The sequence below is a fragment of the Engystomops pustulosus genome, chromosome 4, assembly GCF_040894005.1.
Source record: "Engystomops pustulosus chromosome 4, aEngPut4.maternal, whole genome shotgun sequence".
Lineage (NCBI taxonomy): Eukaryota > Metazoa > Chordata > Amphibia > Anura > Leptodactylidae > Engystomops > Engystomops pustulosus.
In genome coordinates this window covers 146,995,080-147,022,784 of record NC_092414.1, presented here as the reverse complement: position 1 = coordinate 147,022,784, position 27,705 = coordinate 146,995,080, and the positions used below count along the sequence as shown (strand labels likewise).

The 27,705-nt window shown below is 39.5% G+C and overlaps 1 protein-coding gene across 6 annotated transcripts in view; it reads right to left on the bottom strand.

Moving 5' to 3' along the window:
* The window catches only part of SHF (Src homology 2 domain containing F), a 149,879-nt gene that overhangs the window by 68,820 nt on the left and 53,354 nt on the right, over positions 1-27,705 (bottom strand). For all 6 annotated transcript variants that reach the window (XM_072148004.1, XM_072148006.1, XM_072148003.1 and 3 more), the window contains exon 3: positions 377-595. In XM_072148004.1, the coding sequence (XP_072004105.1) occupies positions 377-595 (219 nt within the window). The remainder of the gene's footprint in view (positions 1-376; positions 596-27,705) is intronic.

Below are 27,705 nucleotides of genomic sequence, written 5' to 3'. Positions count from 1 at the left end.
TGCATACAAAATATATGAATACATTAGAAATTATTTACAGATCATTGCTTTCAGCAGTGGGGTATATAGAAATCATAGTTAAAGGCAGTGCAATTTTTTTTTTTTTACAGAGAAACCGCATCATATTGTGCCTATTTTACATAAAATGATGAATTGCATAAGCAGAGCTGACAAATGCAATCAAAGTCACTTTTTTCAGTCTGTGCTGATAGCAAGGTCAAAACATAGACAATGTGGATTTCTTCTGGCTGACCTTTGTTTTAGATCATATCTGTTGTTCTTCCTGAACTGTTAATGGAGCTTCCTGCCAGGACCACGATGTCCTCAATAAAACCTCCTTAGTGTTAATTTGGGTGACTGTACAGTATCAACTGACCTGCAAATGCCTTAGAAATTCGATCTTTCTTCCATTCCCAAGGCTGGTCATATTCTTCTGGAGGCCGCTCATCATCCTGTGGCAGCCTAGACTCTCGTGGCCGTTGACCGGATGATTTTTCACCTTCTGATTCTATTCCATTTTCTGCTGGTTCATATGGTGTATCGTACAAATGTAATGGTTTACAAGGCAAATCTTTGGATCCCCTTCTGCGGATTTCTGCACAAACACAGGGAAAAACAAAAAGACATTGACTTTTGTTAATTTGTTTCTAATTATTCTAGTTCTTTCCATCATTTGAATATAAAACACAAAAAAACACCAGCTTTTTAACTTCTCCAATTATAAGATGAAAGTAAAACATGGGAAGAAATGTACAGCATACAGTGAAAAATTATGTAAATTCATTAAACAAACACAATGTTCTTGCATTTCTTTTATTTTACCATACAGCATTCTCTATATAGGCTGTGAATGTATATTCTTTTTTGGGCATGCAGAGAAATGCAAGGATGTGACTGTGTGGAATAACATATCTCACAGGCATTAATTGGGGACAGAACCTACTGGTTTGTTGTAAAGGGTTTATTAGATGCCCTCAATCTCATGCAGCCGCTTCCACGCTTATATCTACCATGGAAATGGCAGCCTCCTACAGAAAAAAAGACCCGAAATAAATCCCAAAGTCTTGTGCACTGCAAGAAATTGTGATTAATTATGTGACTAAGACACCTCTAGCCACCGGAGTGGGCCAGCATAGGGTGTTCCTGCCCACCTTTTTGTGTTTTTTTTCCTGGGGGGGGGTTAAAAAGTCTCTATTGCAAAAAAAGAACAAGCATTACATCATAGACACATACTTTATCCCACTAAATGCTTGAGTTTTAAGTAATCATCAAACGTCAGTCGCCAAAACAATCAGAGCAGATTTACAGTCCAAACGAACAGTCTCTAGAAATGCCTAGGAGAGAGTGAACTGTGGAGGAAAGAGGAAAAGACCAATAGATATAACTTCACTAGTTCGGGAGGTCTAAGCCACATGATACATCTGCCACGACAGTGGGCCTTATTCATAGGTCAGGGCACAAAGCGCCAGCATATGATAAATCTCCCCCATATATGTAAAAGATTTTGCCTTGTCCTAAAAGACTGCCTTTGTAATTGACTCCTTTGTTCTGCGCTGTGTATTAAAGTGTTGCTCAAAATACACAATGCAGTTAATGTTCAGGCAGGTCGTCTCTTGGCCGTTAGCTAAATTGTGACATTATTGACGATGTATCTAGTGCGTATGGGTGCAATGTCCCAGTGCCACGCATTTGCCATTCTACTGCACCTTTAAGTTGGATGGTAGAAGGTAGTCACCTCTAATAGATTGTGTAGAACATTCTAACCCTCCTGGAACTTTTGAGGCCTTTACCAACACAAACAGGATGTGTAATAGCTACTCCAACAGGTCAATACTGTTGCCCCCTAATGGCTAAATTGTATAATTCAGTTGATTGCAAGTCCTCAAAATCCTATTTGGCAAAAGAACCATTTGGCAAAAATTTGCCTAAAGAACCCAAACTACATTTAGTAAAAAAACCTTCAACTGCCATGAGAGGGAAGATTAACCATTTTGAAGAAATTTATATAGAAGAGATTGAGCTGTGCCTACTCCAACATCAGGGGCAATCAAATCTGATCTGGTCTCAAGTTTCTTCAGAAGCAAAGATCCTAGTGCTGAGCCCTGGTGGAGTTGACATAACCCTTTCAATCCATGTCTCTGCAGTTCCACCTGACCCCAGTGGCTACTGTGTGCTGCATGGGGGTTTCCCAAAATATTGGTAAATGCCTTTTACTTCAACCAGTATAAGCATGGCTTTAACTGTGCTCGAGAGTTCCAAGCTCCCTACCCCACCTTCCTAGGAAGTTGTGTGTTGCACAGGAGCCAGGGGCTTGGTCAGAATATTGTGGCACTCCTTGTAGTTTTTCTTGGTGACAGTATGTATGCCAGTACTATTAAGAAGACACAGCATGTGATGCTTTTATATTTAAGGAGAACAGTGTGTGTGCCTATTATATTTAGAGCGCACAATATGTGGCATTAGTACAGTATATTTAGGGGGCACAGTGGATGATGCCATAATACTAAGGGGGAGGGCAAAAATCTGTAAAAAGACTGGTATGTGAATAATAATCCTTGAACCCTGAATAACATTAATAAATGTTTATCCCAAACCACTTGTTCCTCAAATAAAATCACTGGAGAAAGTCAATAGTTAAGTTAAATCATCTGTCTCTGGGAAAACAAAGCAAATGTTCAGACCTGCAGCGCACATCTATATATACATGCACAGCAGTATACTGCAGAATGTGTGGCTGATTCAGGAGTTATTTTTTACCTTCTATAATTTCCAGCCACATGCTTTATAGCAGTTCTGGAAAACGGCCAAGAATGAAGTGTGCTCATTCCAAATACTCCTTAATCATTGAGCGCTGGGTATTGTCCCATATTGCTTAAAACCAAAACATCAATAATGACAGAAGTGCTCTGGCAATCCATTTCATCGTGTAACACAAATGTTTGCTTAGGTTTTCTCCCATGCCAGCAATGTATTAACTGCCTATGTCCTCCGAAGATCAATATTATTACGAGATGATCCGTCTTCTTCAGATGCTGTAACAGAGATCTGTCTGCTACACACACAGATTCCCCAGAGAACAAGATGCTGCAAGGTGACAAGGGACAGGCTAGGACTGGACCCTATGATGTTCAAGTCAGGCTAATAATGGAAAGGTGACAAGCGATTATAATGCAATGTGTTAAAATGTTCTAGGATTCCAAAAGCAAAAACATTTGGGGAATTCGACTGGACTGCCAGTATATACTCCAGTCCTACTCTCCTTGTGCTGGAATAATGTGTACAGAATAGGTCATATAACTCTTTGAGAACAAGGGAAATCATCGGCCTTCAAGGTCTTTTTTTTATAAAGGGGAGGGGGAGTGGTTATATTACAGAGGTTGTCCAAATTCTGCAAAAAAGCAAACCGTGAGTCATGACAGCAGCAACAAGTGCTCAGTGTGCAGCATTATTTCTCTAATATCACTTCTAGAAGCAAGGTACAAAATGTGCTCATTATGTAATAATTACGGTAATAATTTCATAACGCATGTATGTACGTCTGAATCACCCTCCTATAGATCATTGGATAGAAAATACCTAAAATACTGTAGTATATTCCCCAACATCGCCATACAGTGCTCACTATATACAACACTCTCAGACAGTGAATGGGAGTGTCCGAGATAACCGACTGCTGTGCTTGGCAATTTCCTACATCCTAGTATTGGATGGATTTGGCCTGCCACTCTTTCAACAAATAACAAAAGTTCCTTTTTGCTTGAATGGTGGGGGTTCCAGCAGTCGGATGGCCATTATCACATGGTGCAGCACCATTCCATGCGGCACCTCAGCTATTTTTTTCTAATTTGTTTAACTCCTCCCCAAACAATACACATATACAAATATATATATTTATATTATATATTCACTCACCGGCCACTTTATTAGGTACACCTGTCCAACTGCTCCTTAACACTTAATTTCTAATCAGCCAATCACATGGCGGCAACTCAGTGCATTTAGGCATGTAGACATGGTCAAGACAATCTCCTGCAGTTCAAACCGAGCATCAGTATGGGGAAGAAAGGTGATTTGAGTGCCTTTGAACGTGGCATGGTTGTTGGTGCCAGAAGGGCTGGTCTGAGTATTTCAGAAACTGCTGATCTACTGGGATTTTCACGCACAACCATCTCTAGGGTTTACAGAGAATGGTCCGAAAAAGAAAAAACATCCAGTGAGAGCCAGTTCTGTGGGCGGAAATGCCTTGTTAATGCCAGAGGTCAGAGGAGAATGGGCAGACTGGTTCGAGCTGATAGAAAGGCAACAGTGACTCAAATCGCTACCCGTTACAACCAAGGTAGGCATAGTACGTCGAATTTTGAGGCAGATGGGCTACAGCAGCAGAAGACCACACCGGGTGCCACTCCTTTCAGCTAAGAACAGGAAACGGAGGCTACAATTTGCACAAGCTCATCGAAATTGGACAGTAGAAGATTGAAAAAACGTTGCCTGGTCTGATGAGTCTCGATTTCTGCTGCGATATTCGGATGGTAGGGTCAGAATTTGGCGTCAACAACATGAAAGCATGGATCCATCCTGCCTTGTATCAACGGTTCAGGCTGGTGGTGGTGGTGTCATGGTGTGGGGAATATTTTCTTGGCACTCTTTGGGCCCCTTGGTACCAATTGAGCATCGTTGCAACGCCACAGCCTACCTGAGTATTGTTGCTGACCATGTCCATCCCTTTATGACCACAATGTACCCAACATCTGATGGCTACTTTCAGCAGGATAATGCGCCATGTCATAAAGCTGGAATCATCTCAGACTGGTTTCTTGAACATGACAATGAGTTCACTGTACTCAAATGGCCTCCCCAGTCACCAGATCTCAATCCAATAGAGCATCTTTGGGATGTAGTGGAACGGGAGATTCGCATCATGGATGTGCAGCCGACAAATCTGCGGCAACTGTGTGATGCCATCATGTCAATATGGACCAAAATCTCTGAGGAATGCATCCAGCACCTTGTTGAATCTATGCCACAAAGAATTGAGGCCGTTCTGAAGGCAAAAGGGGGTCCAACCCGTTACTAGCATGGTGTACCTAATAAAGTGGCCGGTGAGTGTAGCAGCACATCAATGGTTCAAAGTGCAATAATACCAGAATGGACTTTGTTTGGAGCTGAAACGTTGCTCATTATGGAATTAAGTCCACTCAGGTATTTTTGCACTTTGAACTATTGGTGTGCTGCTTATTCATTGGATTTTGTACATGAATGACCTGAAAAGCCGAATCCTATATAACGTGCACCCCATTTTGTACTTATTTGGCAACCATTTTCTAGTTCTATAAGTTTTTAGTTTTTTACACACACCAGTGCATAGAGAAAATGTAGCCAATGGAATATTTCAACACATGTATAATTACAATTAAAATTTCTACATTTAGAATTTTTTCTAAATATATTTATGGTCTATAATGGTTGATGCAGTTTTAAACTTTACTGGTTCACTGCTGGTCTTCTGCTCAAGTCTAGCTTTTTATTCTTTGTTATTGTATTGGCATCTTGCATATATTAATTACACATGTTTTGTGTTATGCATTCAGTGCTGTATGTTTTTAGATTTGGGTTAATCGATGATTGATTCTTCTACTACCTGATGTGATTAAAAAGCTCAGTAATGGATTTAATCATTAGGTATAGCAGCAGGATGACGGACAATGGTCTCTAACTAAAGCTTTTAATCACTCAGAGCGTTCATGAAATAGTCACTCCAATTAAGACCCTATGATTGAGAAACAACAACACAGTATCCCCGAGGTATATGCGGCATGTAGGCAAGTCAGCAAGTCTACTGCATTTAACCAAATTGAGCATTTAGCATACAACTCCTTGCAGTGGCTAAATAGGTCATTGAACATAATGGGCAACACAGAATTCTTCTCCACGCTACGATTAGTGAAAAAGTCATAAAGGAAATATTCAGTTTTGTAAAAGTCATCATCTAAAGTATATATTTAATATTATTAGGACTTCATAGTTGAGGTAGCATTATATATGAATTCCTGATTCTGTTTTTTTTTAAATTAAGTTTAAGCCCCATCTATAATGTTTTGCAACAGATATTTAAATTCTTGAAGGGGGTTCGGCATTCCCCTATACTTCTAATGAGATTTTCACAGGATAAGTCATTAGTAGCAAGACTAGAGAAAGAATACAGTTTCAGCTGTCTGGGAACACTACAGGGGCAGTACTTATTAAAGTAATTGGGAGTTGCCCCTGCAGTGCTTCCGGGTGGTCAATATGCTATTGACCAACTGCAGAGAAGAATCTTATCAGAAGGGTGCTAGGGTGTTAACCTAATTTACTTTTTCTTATGTATGAATAGCTTGAACTGAATTAATACAAATTAAAAAATATTTTCTTTAAGATTCTTTGCGCCATTTACATCCCAGGTTTAAACAAATGGAAATTCTATTGGAACACTACATGTGCAAAAATGTTGCTTGCAAGCTTTTAAAGGCCGATCTGGCTTTACCAATCCAGGGACAGACAATTCCAATATGAAGCAAGAAATGTGAAGGATACATTTCTCATACCAACTGCAGTTCATATTGGGTGGAAACAAAAAACACATTTTTGGGAGTGCTGCTTCATCCTGGAACAACTATTTTAGCTTGCTTTTATTTTAGGCAATATTTTAGGTTGCAGATATCTTTCAATTTGTACAGATACTAAAAGGAACAGTAAACATGAAGTTTCTTAAAGAGGACCTGTCAGGTCAATTTAGGACCTTAAACAACCTACAGGTCCTTATGGATGATGGTTAAGATGATGATGTCCCAAAGCAACATGTATTACAGGTGTACGTGAAAAGAAAAAAAAAAGAAAAAAGAATTTTAAACTTCTCAACATGAGAGTCTAATGAGGTATATCGGACTCGCATCTGAAGAGCCAGGACCTCCTCACTTGCCTCAATGCACAAGCATGAGGGGACAAGTATAAATCATACAAGGCAATTTGAGATACTAAATTACCGGTCCAAAAAGACCTGTGTGGGTTTAAGTATCTTGAATCGCCCTGACAAGTTCCCTTTAAATGTATATTATCAATCCCCGTTTCAAATGATCTCTTAAACATGTCAAATATCTATCTGCATTTGAAATTCCTAATGAGATGTAAGTACGTATTTTATTTACCCAAATTATACTCTACATGCTCCTTTACACTTCCACCGAAATGGTAGATGAAACGCAGGATTTTCTACTTAGCCTCACTCATTTTTTCATAATTCTTTTGAATGCCAATTGAATAAACTTCTTTATCTAATAGAGGTGTAATGTCTAGCATTATTACCATCAATTTCACTAAAAGACTCATGCCTGAACAATTCAAAATAAACCTGTGCAGTATGGAAAATTGGTTGTGTGCCGTTTCCATCAAAATCTTATCAGCCCTATATGTGTTATAGGACAGTAGGTGGTATGGAAACACAGGAGTTATAAATGAGAATGACTAAAAGAAACCAACTTCAAGTATCTTTGTCTCTTGCCTCTATAACCTACATTCAAATTTCCTTTTGGGATTATGGTATTTATCTGCAGTGTTCCAACAAATCCAAAAGATGTCTCCTTGTGGTGGGCCTCCGGTTTTGAAAAAAATGAATAATAAATAGAGCCGTCTCCAACATGTGCTTAAGTGGTCACTAACCTTTCAACATAATTTGCTACGATAAATAACACAAGAAAATAAAAGAAACTTTGTAATAAAATAAGAGAAACATGTTTATTTCCCCAATTATCTGGCTCTTTTCTTTGCAAACTACAAATTCCAAACTAACATATATTCTGAAACCTGTACTAAATCCACCCTGGTCTCCAAACATGAACCATCAGCTCCTAGAGTTATTAAAGAGGCCGAGTTTGCAGAATTTTCAGACGAAATTTTTTTCGACCAGAATCGGATCATTGCGAATCACATTAAAAAACAGGTATTTCCTGGCTGCAGAGAGCCTGTAGGGTGTTGAACGTTGTGCCATGCTCATATGGTGGTTTGGTCTTGAAACAATGCAGTGTTTTCGTATGATACGCACATGACAGCTGCCGCTCTTAGAATCGCTTCACTCTTCAATTCCGTGGGCACTTACAGGGGCCAACTTGACCAAATAAGTGAAGCGGGAATGCGTGACATGGTAATGTCTGTGCCACCTCGAAAAGGACTGAGCTGAGGGCCAAGATCCCACTATAACATCAAAAAGTGCACTCTTTTTACACTGACATCAGATGATTTCATAGATTACGACAGAACCTGTTGCCCTTTTTTTTATCTGCCAGTGTCCGCTTTCAATTGGTCAATAATCAATCAGTATTGCTAAAGCAAAAAACAAACAGAAGTTGATCCAAAACAGAGATGACCAGTAAATGGGGTATTTGCATGTCCTCTGTGTTCTGTATCCACTCCTGCTTTTGGCTATCAATCCTGAAGCTTTTCATTTCTTCTGACAGATGAAATGAAGGGGAAAACCAAACATAGTGGCAATGTCATAGAGTGGTGGAGGATGAAAACAGCATTATGGAAATCACAGGGTGTCACAGGGAGACAGCGGTAAGTTGGAAGCAGCGCAAATAGTCTGAAGAGAGGAAAACTAACAAATTATGGAGGTAGCAGCAACATCGTAGGCCACAGAGTGGCAGAATGACAGAGTGTGGAGGTAATGACAGCAACAGGAGGTCAGAGAGTGGCACAATGACAAATTCTGGTGGTGGCAGCAACATTGTAGGCCACAGTATGGCACAGTATGGCAAGTGTAGAGGTGCCGGCAGCAGCAGGAGGTCAGAAAGTCACACAATCACAGTGTGGAGATGGATGACAATTCCAGTCCCTAATAAAGATGGTGGGAGGCAGATGGAGCAACCGGCAGCAGATGTGTGGCATCTGGTGGGTGGAAGCATCAAAATATTGGCTGAAGCAGGTAGTTAGAATCCAGATTCATTTCTCAACGTTTGGGGGAGGCGTCATGACGGATGTAATCTAATGCATTGGTGTGTTGATATCCTAGCCAATCCATGTCTGATTCATCTTGACAAAGGTCAGTCTCTCCACATTACGGGTGGACAAGTGAGTTCTCCTTGGGAAACGATGTCCCCCACTGATGCTACACTACTGGCCCAGCAGGACAGCATCTGTACTGCAAACTCCACAAGTTGGCTGCCCAGTAGTCCAGGGGATCCTCTACCTGAGGTGGTAAAGTGCTGTCCAAGTAGGCTACCAACTGCTGGTGCAGTGTCTGCCCCATGTCCTGCTGCTGGTGGCGGCTACCCTCCTTACTAGTTTGGTGAAGGAAGCTGCTCATTAAGGACTCCAGACTTAAGCTGCTGCTGATGGAGCTGCTACTGCTACCAACCCCCCCATCTCCCGACAGCAGCCATGGCAGTAGTACGGGAGCGATCACTGCCAGGAATCCCCTGGTCAGACCTGACAGAGGATGGACAATGGTGCACATAGGCAGCGGCCAACTGTCTGCACAATATTTCTCTACAGTACGCCAGTTGTTCCTCCCTCTCGGTAGCTGGAAAAAAGGCACCCTTTTTGGACCGGTAGGGAGGGTCTAAGAGGTTGGAGAGCCAAAACTCATCCCTATGCTGGATGTTGACTATTCAGCTGTCACTAGTTAGGCAAAGCAGCATGCTGCAGGCCATCTGGGCAAGTGACTCTATGGGACTCCCGGCCTCCATCTTCACTGTATACTGCCACGGTGCTTCTGGGTCATCTGCCTCATTTTCTACCTCCTACGGATGCTCCTGCTCCTCCTCTCCTGACTCCAAGACTCTGCTTGTGCTCCAATGTGCTCCTACAGGTCAGCCCCCACTTGTCTGTTGTGGCCATGAGATTGGCAAGGCCACTGGATTAGTTGCGACTACGCAGCATCTGTTCCAGGACATGAAGCAGTGGAATGATGTTATTCATCCTGTAGTCCTGGCAACTGACAAATAACGTGGCCTTTTCAAAGGGCCTGAGCAAACGGCAGGTGTCACACATGAGCTGACAATGGCTGACATCAAAGTTACACTGGGGAATACTCCGTTCCTCTTGCTTCATGAAAAAATTATTTATGGCTTTTCTCTGTTCATACAGTGTACAGGCAGTTCTGCTGCTGCAACTCGAGGAGGGTGTGCTTGGCTCTATCAGAATGGATGAAGTGCATGCAGTTTCCTGGCCATTTTTAAAATGTCTCGAAACTGGGTGTAAGACTTAAGGAACCTTTTGACAACCAGAATGAACATATGTGACATGCAGGGCGCGTGGACCATCCCTCCTCGGTGCAGTGCGGTCACCATGTTCTTCCTATTGTCTGTCACCATGGTTAAGATTTACAGTTGTCAAGGAGAAAGCCACACATTAATTTCTTCTTGCATGACACGGAGTCCCCTATGTGACTTTGTTCGCCCAGGCAAACCAGGAGTAGAACTGTGTGACAACGCTGTGCCCTGCACATGTGGCGTGATGGAGCGGCAATTAGACTTGTGGAGGCTGAGGTGCTGGTGGAGAAGAAGGAGGAGGTGGACATTGGCGCAGGAGCAGCGGTATGACAACGTATATATGACAAAGTATGACACCCTGGACTTTAAGAAAAAAATCACTCCACCAACTATGTGGATTTGACACAGATTTCTTGATATCAACTTTAGCAACAAAAGAAGGATTGAAATTTGCAGAATATAGAACCCCAAAAACTGACACCCAGGACTTTGAGCAAAAATCACTCCATCAGCTACTGAATACAAGCAGCTAGACGCTACAGACACGACACGAAGTGTGAAATGACGGGATTGCAAATAGCCGTCTGTTTTTATAGGGCTGTGACATCACACAAGCCTGCCGGTCGCTGATTGGCTTACATATCTGCACATGTGATCAAGGGTGTTCCTTTCTTCTTCCCAGAGTTCTCTGCCCCATGTAACACGTTGTGCTCGTGGCCATTTTGCTAATAAAGGGGGGGGGGAATAGTTCCCGCGAATGACCGAAAACTTTGGATTCATGCCGAACCGGAGTTTTCCTGAAATTTTAAACGAATTCCCATATCTAGCTATAACCCTACTTGAAATATATAGTTTAAGTACCGTATTTTCCGGGCCATTAGGCGCACCGGAATATAAGGCGCATCAGTCCGATGCGCCTTATATATGTAATAATTCCATATATAAGGCGCATCGGACTATAAGGCGCAGGGTCCGGGGGCGTGGCGGAGGTCCGGGGCGGAGCGGAGACCCGACGGGACGAGACGCGACGCCGATACGAGACGCAGAACGCGTGGAAGGTGAGCGGGGAAGGTGAGCGGGGAAGGTGGAGAATGGCATACTTACATAGGTCCCCGCTACCGGAGACAGCAGATCTCCAGCGGGAACTGCAGACGACGCAGCAGAAGTTGTTCGTGCCGCGTGGTCTGCAGTTCCCGCTGGAGATCTGCTGCCTCCTGTAGCGGGGAGCTATGTAAGTAGGGTCCGCTGCCCTCCTATAGGGCGCACCGGACTATAAGGCGCACTTTGGATTTCCAAGGAAATCCAAGGCTTTTATGTGCGCCTTATAGTCCGGAAAATACGGTAGTTTATAGAAAAGCTGTGGCATCAGTGTTGTAAAAGTGTAATGGTCACCTGGTAAACTTAATGTAATAAAGTAGATAAGTACTGTATACAGAATACTGGAAAGTAATAACGTATGTATGCCATCGTACCGCAACACTCAGTAGTGCCCACTGCTCACACAGCATCTGCCAGAAAATCAGCGGCAGGTAATGAAGAGGAACGCTGCACAAAGATCACTGTTCCAGTGAGAGCACCAAGGCAGCAGAATTAACATATGTAGCAAGAAGTGTAGAGCCAAGTGGCAAAACTACAATATAAGATACATTGTGCTATATTACATATTCCCACGTCAACTAAGGTTAACAATAATGAAGCACAGGTAAATTATTAACGTCTCCAGTAACCTTACATTTCTATAATTTATGCTTTCATAGGAGACAGAAAATTTATGCCGAAAGCCTCATGTACAGTAACATTGTTTTCAGCTGTGTCATCGTTTCAATGGCAAGCACACGGCCATATGCATTTATCCATGGGCTCATACAGACGGCTGTGGTTTCCCTGGGCCTGGATGTGAGCTGACTGCCCAAGCCTACATTATGGCACAGGTTCTACTCCTGCCTGTGTTTGTGGCTCGGTTAATAATTTTATATGAAATTAAATGACACACAAGCGGACATCACATGCCTATGTCACATAGGTCCATTGTTTGCAGTCCGCAATTGAACACAAACACTAGATTAATATAGAAAAAAAATAAAGAACTGCTTAAAAATTTACATGTTGCATTACTTATTTCATTATCACATGGAAATGGTCAACCGGTCAGAATCTGACAAGACAATATATGGTCACTCCAAGCATAAATTATACAGGCATTCCCCAGGTTATGTACAAGATAGGTTCTTTAGGTTTTTTTAAAGTTGAATTTGTATTTAAGTTGGAAATGCATGCAATGTACAATAATATCCTTAATGTAATGATTATATTGACCACAGATTTGGGTAATGAATAATGTAGACAAGAAGGAACAAGAAACAGATCCTTTAACTGCCTTATACAAGACTATTTGCCATGTCTGGAAATGTGTGATAATATAAAAGTTCATGAAAGCGCAGAGACTGAAGGAAAAGAGGCAAATGTCTTTCATTAGACCTGGTGCCTTAGCTTGCACAACATGATGACAGGATGTGACGCTGATTAACTTGAAGAAAGGTGGCAAGCGGTTATTACACAATTAAAAGGTTTCATCATTACACTGTGGGTTCTATTTAGAGACAGATATGTTTCACTATAGGCCTGAACAACCATAGCAGCTAAAAAGGTCAATTTATAGAACGTTTAGCTTTGTCGTAGAAACCTTTTGTATAACCTGTTTTAAAGAACTGAACAATGATATGGATTTAGATAAAGGGAAGTACGGTAAATGGTCTTTACTAAAGCCTTTATTAACCAAACTTAGTGATTTGTGTTTGATTCTTCTTGACCTTATTATGTATATTGCATATGAATATTTTAACTTGCCAGTTGTGTGAAGGGTATATGGTTCTAAACAAGCATATTGTATAATAAATATTGTTTTCTATATCCTACACATTATATAATGGAATACATAAAACAGCAATGTAGAGGAGTTATTTACAGATGAAGGTAGCCTCAATGTTAACACATTAAACACTTGCAGCAGTGTTATAATACTAACCCAGCCACAGCCATGTATGTATGCCACAGCCTATAACCTACGAAACGTTGCAACACCTGTAAATCATCTTACATTTAACAGTGTGCTGTAAAGCCAAAACATTGGACTATGTTATTGAGAACATAGATTCTAAATTATACCACTAGACTGATAAATCTCTCAACACCAAAGTCACCAAGCTCACTCTAAGGCCAGATTCACATTGGCGTGTGTGATGTGTGTCTGCTTTATGTTGTTTATGTTTTGTCTCCAGTTTTTTGGGGGGATGCAAAGACAAAACAAAAGATTAGCACCGTTAGAAAGCACACCTGGTTCTCCAGCCTCATTGGTGAAAAAAAATGACCTATCATCCCCTCTTTTGCAGACCCTGAGACTTATATTGCCGTCCTTCATCTGCATCAGTGAAAAAAAATTGAACAGCTTTCAAATTTTTTTTTTCCAAAGACAATGAATCAGTTAAAAAAAAAAGCCAATGTAAAAAACAACCATTGAAAACAGTAAGGCATTCGTGAAAATCATTGGACCACGGATGTGAAACAACGCCAGTGTGAAAGAGCCCTAAGGCTGATCATAGCCCTAAAGCATAAGTAAACTTTCAAGAATGTATAAATCAATAGTGTAAAAGGTTGTAATAAACATTTAATATACTTTATTAAAGAAATATGCTGCATTGTTCTTTTCCCTAGTCTTTTGACCTTCTTTAAGCACTTTCTTTCCTGTAGTCCACTGACCCCAGATGAACCCAATAATGTTCCTAATGACCGTCTGTAAAAAGTTAAGTAATTGGATAATCAAATTACAGAGCTGAATTATCAAGATAAATATTCGCTAGGTATGGAAAAAGTTAATCATTTGCCTAACTAGCTCTATGAGCTCTAAAGAGCACTCAAGGCTCTCCATGCACTCGTGGCTCAACTGCTCAGTGCAGGAGAAAAAGCAGAAACATGGTGAAGAGTAGTGGCTTTGCTTAATGAAGTATATTACAAAGTGTACTGCTATCACCTGCTCTATTCATTTCTGAAATAAGAAAATGTTTTATAAGATTTGGTCAGTCAGGAAAATAGTCAATCAGTCCATGTCTGTCCTGGCTCCCACATATACATACAAGTTTAGCTGAGAGCATATGTATGTTAAGAGCATCTTAGGGCAAAAATACACAGAATTTTACCAATCTCAATGCCACGGCAATAGGCAAAAACCATCAGTGAAAAAAAAATCTTAAGGCAACCAGAATAGTCTGAAGGTACAAGCAAAAGCACAGTAGAGCATAAACCAAGAGCCAAAAGACGCATCTATCAGGCACCTGTATAGGTTTCAAGGAAAACTATATTACGTGACCGAACACAGTCCCAGAAGATGATTGGTGAAACACCCGGCATCCTGATAGGACAGTGTGCAAAAACATTCCAAGCTCATAGAGGCTGCAGACAGGCAATCATGCAGACCTTGGCAGAGCATACACCTGGCTGTAAGAGTACGCAGACTGTATAATATGCCACAGTACAGTAGATGAAAATATTATATACATATTATATATATATTGAAACCAATTTTGTAATCTGGTTATATTTGTCTGTTATACATTGGAGAAAAAATCACTTGGCACAATGTGCCATTTCTATACAACACAAGATGGTTAAAAACCATCTCTGCATCTATAAATCTATTTCCTGCTGTGTACAATTCTGTAGACTTCAATATACTCTATAAAACAGTTTTACAAAGAACAATAGTAACTGATGCAAAGGATATGATCCACTTTGATACATATTAGGAGACACTGGATACTTTGAGTAGCAAAGAAGGAAAGTCATCATCTCTTGCGGCTTCAGATACTTCCCTCATGGGCAGATGAACTTGGCCATTAAACTCTTAACAAGGTCAAAAAGAACATTCTCTGAGCTTGTTTTATAGTGAAACATTTTTCTACAATCACTTTGATGGAAAAACCAAACAAAAAAAGGTTGTGAAGTAGCAAATCTCTGTATCACATATAAGGATACCGCTCCCAAGCCAAGATCATTGATTTCATGCGCTTGAATGCACTCAATTTCTCAGATGCTGCATACAAACTGTCACTGGACTAAGATGAGATGCACTCGAATGTATACACATAGCTATAATAGTACTCAGTGTAAGGGAAATTTTCGTTTTAAAGGGTATATAATTATTTACAGATATTCCATAGGCTGAAGGGATTGGAAATATTGGAATTATGTGTTGCCAAAGATGCATAACTGCAGCAATGAATCTCTATGACTTTCTTACTATCTGACACAATCTTGGTACGGGAAGGTTGTGTCTCTGCAGAAAAGCAGAATTATTTTTTACTGCCTTGTTCTTATTTTTCATCAGTATGAAAAGCAGCTAAAGTAACATTTTTGACATCAATGCTATAAACACAATCCGGAGATTAAGTATACAGAGAACATTTTAAGCCATTCACTTCATTTAATTATTGCATTTTAAAATAGTTAAAAGTTGTAAAACCAATACCAATCCAAACTCCTATAAATGCCTTTTAGGAACACAATTTTCTTTTTCAAACCAAACTAAACTACTTTCCTAAATGGTTCTTAAAGTGATGCCCAAAGTCAGCTGGGGTAAACTTTTTAATTTTAAATTTTACTGCATCCTCAAGATTCTCTCAATGCCTCATTGATCAGTCCCAGAAAAAGTGAGTTTACTGAAACAGCTTCGGGAATAAGAAACTCATTACATGTATATGGGGAAACGGCCATCACTATTTTTCGATAATGGAGATGTGCAGACTTGCCACTACTAAAATATCTTAAGTAGCACAGAATTGAAAACACATTTCTAGAAAAGTAGAGGAAGCAAATTGATGATAAATTGTATATTCCAGGAAATGGTATAATTTTATGTCTAGTTAGGTCAAGAAAATTGGACATATATACAACATCCATACAAAGCAATTAGCAGAGAGCAGGACACAAATTTTCATTACTAAAAAAATGTATTATTGAGTCTCCTGGACTCTTCTCCATATCCAATAGTAGGATGAGCCATTGACTTTACTGGAGTATACATTGGATAAATATAAATGTGTAAAGTATCAAGGAGTAGAAGGCATCTTTAATACCACAATATTAACAAGGATCGGTATCATAATGCACTACTAGTTTAAGGCTAGGTAAATTAAAAAGAAAAAGTTGGGATCAGTCTGAAAAAAAAAAAAAAAAAAACTCTTTCAGGAGGAAAAAAAAAAAAAAAAGGTGTGTTGCATTAAGTGCCAACCCAGATGTCTCCTCTGCCTGGGCTATTGGACTGCATACAAATTAAAGGCAGATAAGCCAAAATAATTTCTCAAAATTAGATCAGACCACTCAAGGACAAGCACAGAGCTGCAATAATGTCTCACTGGTCTTGATTGGCAACCTGTTACATCCACTTCAGTATTTCCAGATGGCTTATTTATGCCAATGAACAGAGGGGATCATTAACCTCTTCAGTGGTGAGGAAAACTGTAGAGATCAGAATTGTGCTAAAGAGTCCATTAACCATAAATTGAGAGGATTGTTGAAACTCATATTTCAATTAAGGCAGTTGCATTAGAGTTTACCATACTGCCTTATTAAAAGGTAACAATTATAACACATACACATAATATGTGTGATAATATATGTGATGCACAAACTGTGGAATATAAACAGAAGATGCTTGCAATTTATATCAATTTGCAAAACGCCTTGGAGAGGAACTTCAGTGAAACCAGACTTTACTCTTGTAAATATTCATTAGGGAGTCTGAAGGACTCCCTAATGAATATGCTTTGCAATGATGTTTGAGTTGCATCCTAGCAACAAGTAAAGATGAATTGTGATGGATCTGTGTGTATCAGTATGGTCACATTCTTTCCAGCACAAACACAGGCAATGCGAGTGCCATTGCCACTACCACTTTTAAGGAAATGCATAGCTATAAACACCAGAAGACAACCCCTACCTTTTGGTGGGCTCTGAGGGACAGAAAACAATGGCTAACTAACTATATTCACAGCAAGCACCACCAACAGTAGGAATTTAAAAGAGGCCTTTTCACTACCTTCTGCATTTCAGTGCTGCTAATCCATTCTTGGAACAAACTGAATTTTTATTCTAAATCCCACTATTTCCAAGCAATCAAGGTTGCTTGTTTCTGCACTAGGAAAATTAGGTCATCTACTGTCCGGTGGGTGATGCCAGGCACCACTTTTCCAAACCAGACAGTAGGTGCCAAAAAGAATGGCATTTAGTAATTGGAAATCAGTAGAGCAACACTTATGCATTGAAGTTGGTGGAAGTAGTGAAAGGTCCTCTTGAATAAGGAAGAGACCACGCAAACATCTATATACACAAAATGTTTACAAACACAGAATGCAATGTCACTTTGACATTGAACTTGCTTACTCTTAATTTATTAAACTTGCATAGCCAAGTTTCCACTATAGGACTGAACTCCTGAATTGCAACTTTCCTTTTAAGCGCAAAAATGAAGGCCTGTGTAATTTGATAAGAATGTAACTAAGAACCTGGAGTTTGTTTTATTAATGTAGCCTAGCAACAATAGATCATCGTATAATGTGTGAATGTAGGGTCCAAGACCTTCCTCTTTCCAAATGTTGGCAATCAATGGTATTCATGTCTTACAAGAATATAACTGTTTATCTTCTACTGTCAAGGACTGGCAAGCTGTGGGCTCCATCCATCCCCAGGTCCTGCTCAGTGGGGTTTTTCAGCACAAAAGCTCTGCTTATGCTCAAGTATATATGGTACTTTATTAAAACTTTAGGAAACCCTAGCAGCACAATACAATGACCCTGTCACTTGAAATGGCACAGGAGGAATGCATTAGGAGACGGCAAGACTGTATCCTTTGTATAATGAATATTGGCCGGAAAGCATTTTTAATGGTTTGTAAGGATGAACATTTCTGGACAGGACTGAAGACCTCAGATATATTTGCTGTTGTAATACAATCATACAACTTACCATGCAAATCCTCTACAGGTGACCATAGCATAATTCATGGTGAACATAAATCAGTCATTTTATGCAGCGCTCAGCAGAGGAAAATAAATGAGGACTTACAGTACTTTATGTGATTAGAACAGCAGAATGGAAACGTGTGGACATTTGTTCTGGCAGGGTTTCTGAGTTATGTTATTTGTTCTCCTGTATTTAAACACCATATGGTCTATTCATCAGACACTAAACATTAAAGAAATGTTCATGAATAAATTCATAGCAAGAATTAAAAATCAACTCACAGAGCAACTTGAGATATACCTGCAGCTTAACCAGCTGGTCATGCAAATAGCATGGGCACCCAGGACAAATTGGATTCACAATTTTGGAACAGAGTTTTAAAAACTTGTATGTACACTTTTTTAGTCCCATGTGTAAATATCCAGAGAAGGCTCTTCTGTGTTTGGCTTGCACACCTTGCCATTAACTCTGTGAATGCCGCCAGCAAACCAACGGGCAGCTTTTAAGTGCCAGTGTCGCGAATGGATGTCACTACTTGCAAGTTGTTAGCACACGCATCCCACATTTTCCTGGGGATTGTTGCTCCCAGTTAAATGTTGATTACAGGTGTTACCAGTGGGGGTAACCACTGGGTACTTAACGTGTAATATAAATATTAAAAATTCATAATTTTGGATGATATGGATGAATTTGAATAATACATTATGTATATGCATTATGTATATAAGAGACTCAGTGTGATGCCAGGAGCTTCCCCCAGAAAAACTCTGTTGGGTAATGGGCTTCTGCCATTTTTGGGGGATTTTATAATAAAACAAGGTACATTTGTTGTTGTGTCATCTGCACTATATCCAGGATTGTCTTCTCAATAGCCTTTTAAGAAACTATGATGTGAATGGACTTGGATCTGTGATGATAACGGCATGAGATCTATCCTCTTAGGCCTATTGAACACAAGCAAATTTGGCCAAGGAAAAATGCTCAGTGCACTGGTTTTTCCAGCCTGTACCATCACCCAACTGACCACATCATGTCATTTGAGTCCAATGATATGAGGTTTGGTCTGAGAAATCCCACCAGCGAAAGTTTTCTCAGACCACATTTGTTTGTGTGCAAACAGATTAATAATTGTTGTCAGACTTTCAGCAGATGTAGCTCCAACTAGATTGATTAGATATTATTTTAAGAGCTTGTGCTTATATTGAGCAGTCAATCAAACCAAATAGAGCTACAATTGTGAATAGTTGGGACAGACCAAGATCAGTCTGTCTGCCTCATCTTTAATGATTTTTCCCATATTTTCAGTCTTCAAATTTTGTAATGTACAAATACTGAAAGGCTTATGTTGCACCATGAAGCACCCTTTCATTCCAAGCTTCAACTCAGATTGTCCCAATGTAATCTTCAATAAATCTTCTTGATGATGTGTCAGATAATTAACAAAATGTGAAAAACCTTCTAAACATTTTCACAGGGAATGATGGAAAGAGGTTACAATATGAAACTGAGAAGATTGATTGGGGGTTGTGATGTACTGCCACCATGTTACCAAAAGCTCTAGAACTCTTCTTTTACAATGTTTTATTCAGTAAAGAAGCCTTACGACAGCCAGTTTTATGGACTACAGCCGAGAAACAGACTGGAAGAAAGGAGAAATGGAACAGATTTAAGTACAAAGAGCCAATGACAAAAAGTACAAGGAGAAAAACACACTTCACAAATGGATGCCAAGTACTAATTTCCCCTTTGGGCTTTGTGCTTGCCTGTACAAATCGTAGAAAGGACATTACAAAGAGATAGAGGGAGAAATACGCTATAAATCAGAGTCATCAGTTTGGAGAATGGAGCTAATGTGAAGCGGTTTCCCTGCCTTCATTCAACCTTACATATTTTATTAGCAGACCCTTATTCACAGAACGGGGAAAGCGGATTTTATTCATATTCTAAAGTATAATTTATGAGCAAAATGGATAAATAAGTAACTTCCGCAGTAGGATCATGTGTGAAGTCTGGTTAGTAGTATTTAGGTTATTATCCCCAGAGATAGCTATAGTATAATTTTATTTAACCAAGCAAAGATCCCACTGTCAGTGTAAAGCAAGAAATCAATGTACTAGCCATTAGATTGACCATATAATATGCTATTCTAAGATTTGTAGTCATAGTCGTAGAGTCAGACAGTTCAAAGTTAAATCTGGTGCATTTTAGGATGGCAAGTCTATGATAGTATCTTAATATGCAACATATCTTATTAGGCTGTGTAGTTTACCTTTACACCTAGACAAAAAAAGAGAGAAGGCCACAGCATGCAATATGATGAAAAAAGGTTAGACCTTTATTCACACAGGCATAGAAAAAAAACAGCAACGTTTCGATTCACCATCAATCTTTGTCAAGCATTCATGGTGAATCAAAACGTTTCAATTTTTTCTATGCCTGTGTGAATAAAGGTTTAACCTTTTTTCATATTGGATGCTGTGGCCTTCTCTCTTTTTTGTCTTGGACTATGGATCCTGCACACTAGGACCCTGGGCTGTGTGCATCAAACAAACAGCTTTTGGTAAATACATTGGTTGCTGTCTTTTTCCCTTTTTTTTCCCACCTTTACAACTATTATCAGTTAGCTTCATTTCATTGAAAAAAAAAAAAACACACAAAAAAGACAAACAACCATTTTGGTGCATTTGATGCACAGACCCCCTCCCCCCATACTTTTTGTGAAGCAACAACCCATTTTGTACAAGCCATACAGTTTCTAAAAATGTTTAAAAAAGGGAATGTGTCAGCAGTTTTGCTCATACAGAGGTAGCAGTCCTGGAGATCCGTGTAACCATACCATTGTGTGGGTTGTTGTTAGAACGAGAGTGTGAAAATTGCATTTTTAATTTAGGGCTGTAGATGGATTTAGAACACTGTGGCGCACTGGGATGTGAGACAGAGGTGTAAATACAGGTGTAGCAACCATAGGTGCCAAGGTATTGAGTGTATATATGATATACAAGTATGAAAATGTGCGTGTATTCAAGAGTTTAAAGGTGCGGCCCCAGAAGTCAGCTAGTCTCCCACTTATGCACCTGATGAGAGATCTCTTCAATGTACTGCTACACAGCCTACATGTACAGAACTTTGCAGAAACTCCTTGGCCACTGTGCAGTACATGTACAGTGCATATTAGGAAGTGGATAAGGGGAAATTTCACATATCATTGCCATGAATAAGACCTATATAAAACTTAGGATGCCCAATTTGAGAGGTCTTAGCAGTGATGTTGTTGTTCAGTGAAAGCAAATTATCAGTGAGTACTTACTAATTACTTACTAATTACTCCCTCACAACAACAGCACCACCACATAGAATAGCGTAGAATATCACCGCTTAGGGAGTGACAGTGACAGTAAAGGAGAGGACCCCATGTCCAAAAAAAGCATCCACTACATCCAAACCATAGTGATGGAAGAAGGTATGAGGGGAAGACCATTTAGTAGCCCAACAGATCTGATTGATTGAAACATCCATAAATTCTGCCCAGGGGGTAGAAACTGATCCTGGATATATTCCTCAGTTTCTATAGTAGAATGTACTAACTTTATAAGATGTTCTAAACCTTCCACTGGAAAAAGAGATCTCCTGGTATCTTCCTCCTCAGAATCCGGGTTAGAATCCACTAAAGTGGCAAGACAAATATCTTTATTATCTGAATGGTCTGATGCACTGGCTCTGGATGGCCAGCCCAGGGGAGTCTACATTTCTAAGTGACCTCTATGTGGCTTTCCTGACTTTTTAAACTCCTCCTGAATAAAGGAGCGCAGGGCTTTTTTTTTTACTGGGGTCCTCTTCCCACTAAAGCATGAAAAGACACAGAAAACAGCAGGTCAGAGCCCATTATAAGGCCAGGAAGGTCATGCTCATCACCACCTGGAAGTCATCTAATTAGCGATACTGTCGCATCCAATACAGATCCCATGTCTACATCCTCTGAGCTTATGGTGGAAAATGTAATAATTCACAGGAACACATGGTCAATCACTGATACAGCGAGGTTGCAGGCATGGCACACAGCCAATGATCTAGCAGGCCATTATATACATGCTAGTCAGCATACAGGGTGAACCAGACGGCCATTAGACCTCCCCCGAAGTCTCCCCACTGGGTAAGTGCTAATAGTGAGGCAGGCACATGACCAGCCAAGGACATGAGAATCCTAGGTCTCCCAAGCTCCATAGAGCACAAGGCGAAATTGCCCAGGAACTGAACTGAGGTTCTTCATGGGTCTGTCACAGGGACAAGAAAACACACTAAGGAAAAGGTCGAAATGATGGAATTTTAAAGCGTGGGGGCAGACCCCCTCTATCAGGTGGTGCGGTCATAATGAGGGGGTTTTTAATGAAAATAACCCTATAAATACAGCATCATATAGATTATTAAAAAAATGGTTTTCTCATTGACAGTACAATGATAGATTTTAGAATCCCTATAGATTCCTTATAGGGTCAAGGCGCAGAGATGACCTAAGAGATGAGACTGTCATCCACTGAACAAAAAAAAAAAAAAAGAAAAAAAAGAAAATCAGACAGAAAGAAATCTGAAAGCCAAGAGAATACATTGTGACCTCAAGTCTGACACTTCACATTGAACAGATGAAAATAATGGAAACACTTCTTCAGGGAAATGGCATCCAAAGACTGTGCTTTTCGCTACCTCCTTCAATATACAGTATTCCCTAAGAACAATTACCCACAATCACAACTGAATACTATACCTTTACAGATATAAAATGATTGTACAGTTTAGCATTTTCATTTTTTTTGCTTTGTAATGTTTGCTTCATTAACCTGCACTGTCCATTAGAAACGCCTATTGACAAAATTCTTGGAAAATCTCAAAATATGGTATAGCAAGTATTACTGCATGTACATGGGGGATCTAGTGCAGAGCAAGGTGCGGAAGACACAGAGCACTGGAGCTCTGCATCACACAGCCCTCCACTACATCAAAGAAAAATATATATTAAAACATGTCCGCATACACCATAAAACACCCACATAGGAATAAGAAGAACACGTGGCAGCATAACACGTGGCATGCTTATGAGATCACTCCAAGTGTTGGAGTTTCTTTACATTCTGCTTGGACTGATAGTCTTCTGCACCCAGCAGCTACTGATCATGAGAGTGTACATCTGTTAGTAACCCCTCCCAACATCATCCACCCACCGTCCTCTCCTTCGTCTAGCTATGGATTCTTATGGCAACCAACCAAAGACAGCCAGAGGTGCAAGCCAACTGCTAGTCTACTAGCTGACAAATGGCTGCAGATAACCAATGAGTACCATATCTTTCGGACTATAAGGCGCACAGGATTATAAGGCGCACCATCAATAAATGCCTGCTAAAATGTCTAGGATCATATATAAGGCACACCGGATTATAAGTCACACCTGATTATACGGATGAATGACCAGCAAGTGGCAGACCTGTGCACAGTTCAAGGCGCGTTGTCTGTAAGTATGTAAGCACTGGACTATAAGGCGCTCCTTTGATTTCTGAGAAAATAAAGATTTTTTTGTGTGCCTTATATTCCGAAAAATACGGAAAGTTAGAGAGAATTGCTTATTGTAACTTAGTGCAGAGCAAAGCAAACGTTTTTATACATTACAGTTGTATTTTAACCCCTTCCCGACATTTGACGTAATAGTACTGCATGGCGGGAGGTGCGTTCCCGCAAAATGCAGTACTATTACGTCATGCTTCTGGCACCGGCTCCTGAACGGAGCCGGCGCCAGAAGCTGCAAGTGTCAGCTATATATATTATAGCCGACACCTGCCTCTAACACCCGCGATCGCGGCGTGCAAGGGGCATTTGAGAAGAATCGGACCCCCCCGCAGTGCTTACCGGGGGGGTCCACTGCTCCGATCGCAGCCCCGGGACTGCCGGTGCCCGGGGCTGCACGATCCTCCTCCGGCTGCCGGGTCCTGCCTTCTGACAGGACCCGGATGTAACACACTGAGCATGCCCAGCATGCTCAGTGTGTTACATTACACAGTGCAATACGTCTGTATTACACTGTGTAATGTGAAGAAGAGCTTGAACAAGTGATCAGTGGATCACTTGTTCAAGCTAACCTGTAAAAGTTAATAAAAAATGTTAAAAACACTACATAAAATAATTTTTTAATAAAAATAATTAATGAAATAAAGTTAAAGTCCCCTAAACATAAATATTCCCTATACACATGCAATAAAGTTAAAAAAAACACAAAATCGCCAAAAACCCCCACATATTTGGTATCGCCGCATCCGTAACAATCCGTACAATAACTCAGAAACATTATTGGACCCGCTCGGTGAACGCCCTAAAAACAAAACCCGAAAAACGCACCAAAAATGTACATTTTTCATAAAATCTCTACACAAAAATGTTCTAAAAAGTGATAAAAAAAAAGCTATGTGCACAAAAATGGTACCACTGGAAAGAACAACTCAACACGTAAAAAATAAGTCCTAAACTAAGTCCTCTGTCAACCAAAAAATAATAAAGTTACGTCTCCGAAAAGATGGCAATGCAAAAACAAATGAGATTTCCTGTATATTAGTTTTTATCCAGTAAAATTGTAAAAATAAATGAAAAACTATATAAATGAGGTATCACCGTAATCGTAGTGACCTATAGAATGAAGAAAATATAATATTTTTAGTGTACGTTGTACGACCCCCAAAAAGTATGAAAAGAAAGTAAACCAAAATTGACAATTTTCTTTTCACCCATACATTCAAGAGTTAATAAAATCTCATCAATAAGCTAATGACCCACTAAAATAAAGTATTTGTAAAGTGCATCTCATGTCGCAAAAAATAAGCCCTTATATGTCCAAATTGCCAAAAAAAATAAAGATTGTATAGCCAATGAAAAGTGACAATGCATAATCTGTTCTGAATGGCGCAGCTTCCCTTCGATGCCCTGGCGTGTGCCCATACAGCAGGTTACCACCACATATGGGGTATTATTATACACGGGAGAGAATGGGTATCAAATTATGTGGAGCGTTTTGGTATTTTATCCACTGAGAATTTGTACATATTTTGAAAAACAGATTAATTTAGCCAAAAAAATTTTACTTTCAAAATTGCATCCGATTTTGTTTTAACCCCTGTAAAACAATTAAAGGGTTAACAAACTTCATAAAAGTTGTTTTACGTACGTTGAGGGGTGTAGTTTCTATAATTTATGGGGTTTTCTTTTATTTAGGCCTCTCAAAGTGATTTGAAACCTGAGCAGGTCCCTCAATAGCAGGATTTAGCGTTTTTTATGAAAATGTGAAAAATCGCACCTAACGTTCAAAGGCCCATAACATCCTACAAAAATAAGAGTATGAATAAAAAAACATGTACACATAAATTAGACATTTAGTGAATGTTAGTTATTACCTTTTTTTGCGGTTATGACTATGTATGGAAAAAGTAGAACATTTTGAAGTTCAAAAATCAAGAATTTTTCCAAATTTCCACCAAATATCTGATTTTCTCATAAATAAATGCAAAACATACCACCAAAATTTTTCAACTAACCTGAACTACAATGTGTCACGAGAAAACAGTTTCAAAATCACTTGGATGTGTTAAAGCGTTCAGAAGTTGTAACCACTTATAGTGACACAGGGCAGATTTGAAAAAATGGGTCGTGTCAGGAAGGTGAAAAGTGGCTTCAGCATTAAGGGGTTAAAAACAAAGCTACAGTGCAGCATGCATTCATTTATTGTATAATGTTGTCTATAAACTGCAGTCTATTCTTCTTTTCTTCCAGATGGGCCGAGTGACCTTAACACCAGTCAAGTTAGTGTAACTGCAGTATTTCAGAAGGTATTCCCTCCATGTATAATCACACTGCTGAATTAAGCACCCTTGGGTATTCTAAAGAGTAGAAGATAAGTTGTCTTTATAGCTAAGCCCCTTTAATTTATAACATTTATTAAAAAAATTATAGTTGGAAGTTTTTTTTTCCAGACTAGAAGGCTGTCTGGACATTAAAAAAAATTGTATATGTGAAAATAAGGAATTGAGCACAGATCATAACATAGCAGTCATTCATCCAGAGTAGCTTTTATGGCCATATAGCAAGTCTTTGTAAGGACAATGCAGTCAGACACCATGATGTGAAAATGGCTGACCCCATATTAGAAGATTGAACCTTGCATCTGGTTGATGATCAATACCATTTTTCCCCAGCTGATTTGGCACAACAACCACTTCAAGAGAGCAAGGTCAAATAGTTACTACTTTTAGAGCTCTCGGTGTATTCACCTACTGCTGTCTGGTGCCTATTGTAATCAGTTTGTAGTCCAATAGATGTATTGATTTTGATAAGGGGCCAAACCTTTAAGAGGTAATCTCTCGTTTTATTGTCGATTAACGCTTTAGGTGCAAAGAACAATGATCATTTAGTGATTTAGGTGTCAAAAATGATGGGTCATTGCAAAGTATGAAAACATGGGATATTGACAACAGAAATGATCATTACAACAAGCTGTAGATTTTGGTTATTCATATAGTATATAATTCAACATAATGATGTTTGGTATTTTGAAAAATAACAAAAAAAAGAAGAAGAATTGATTCCCTGAAAACCTGAATTTACAGAAGAAGGAAAAACAAAGGAGTAGACAGGCATATGGACCATTTATGATCTGTGGGGTTCTTACAAGATCCTCATAATCCTGAGAATAAAAGTAATGGAATACTTACTATAGCTGAATAACATGCAATAACCTTTTAGAATTAGTAGTTATTTGGATCAAACAATGTATTAAGAAGCTCATAATTGCTGACGATACAAATCTCAAAAGTTGAGAAGTTTTGTAGCTGGAAGGTCTACAGCCTCACAGCTTTAATTCTACATCACGTGAATTTGTAGAAAAAAAATAATTCTCAAATGCCATTCCAATATTTGCCCAAATTGATGCGTGTTTGGCACAATGTGATATTTGTTTTGGACTGCTTTCTCAGTAAAGGTAGTGATAACATTTTCTATATTCTGTTTCTTTCTCCTTAGCTTATAACAGTTCTGTACATTCTCATGTCTCAAGTCTCTGTCAGCAGGTGTACACCTTGCGGTCTTAAATATTTCCCAAAACAAGCAAGAAGATGGGTGGATGGTCACTGGATGTGAGAAAGGACAGTACAAGCACCAGCAGCTAGAATTAATATAGTCTTCATAATAAAAAGGATGTATTTTGGTAGCAGACTCCTATTGCATAGTGAAATAGTAGACGTCTAAGAGTAGCCATAAACATTAAGTCTTCTGAGACAGCCATCTAATGTCTATGGTAACCTTAATGTATTCCTATTTTAAGATTCATCAGCATTTTCTAATATTAATAAGTGTCTGTCTTCCAAAAGTCTTCATGTCCACTAAGTCAAATTGACCAGACACTTAAGGCAGGCAACTTAAAAGTTAT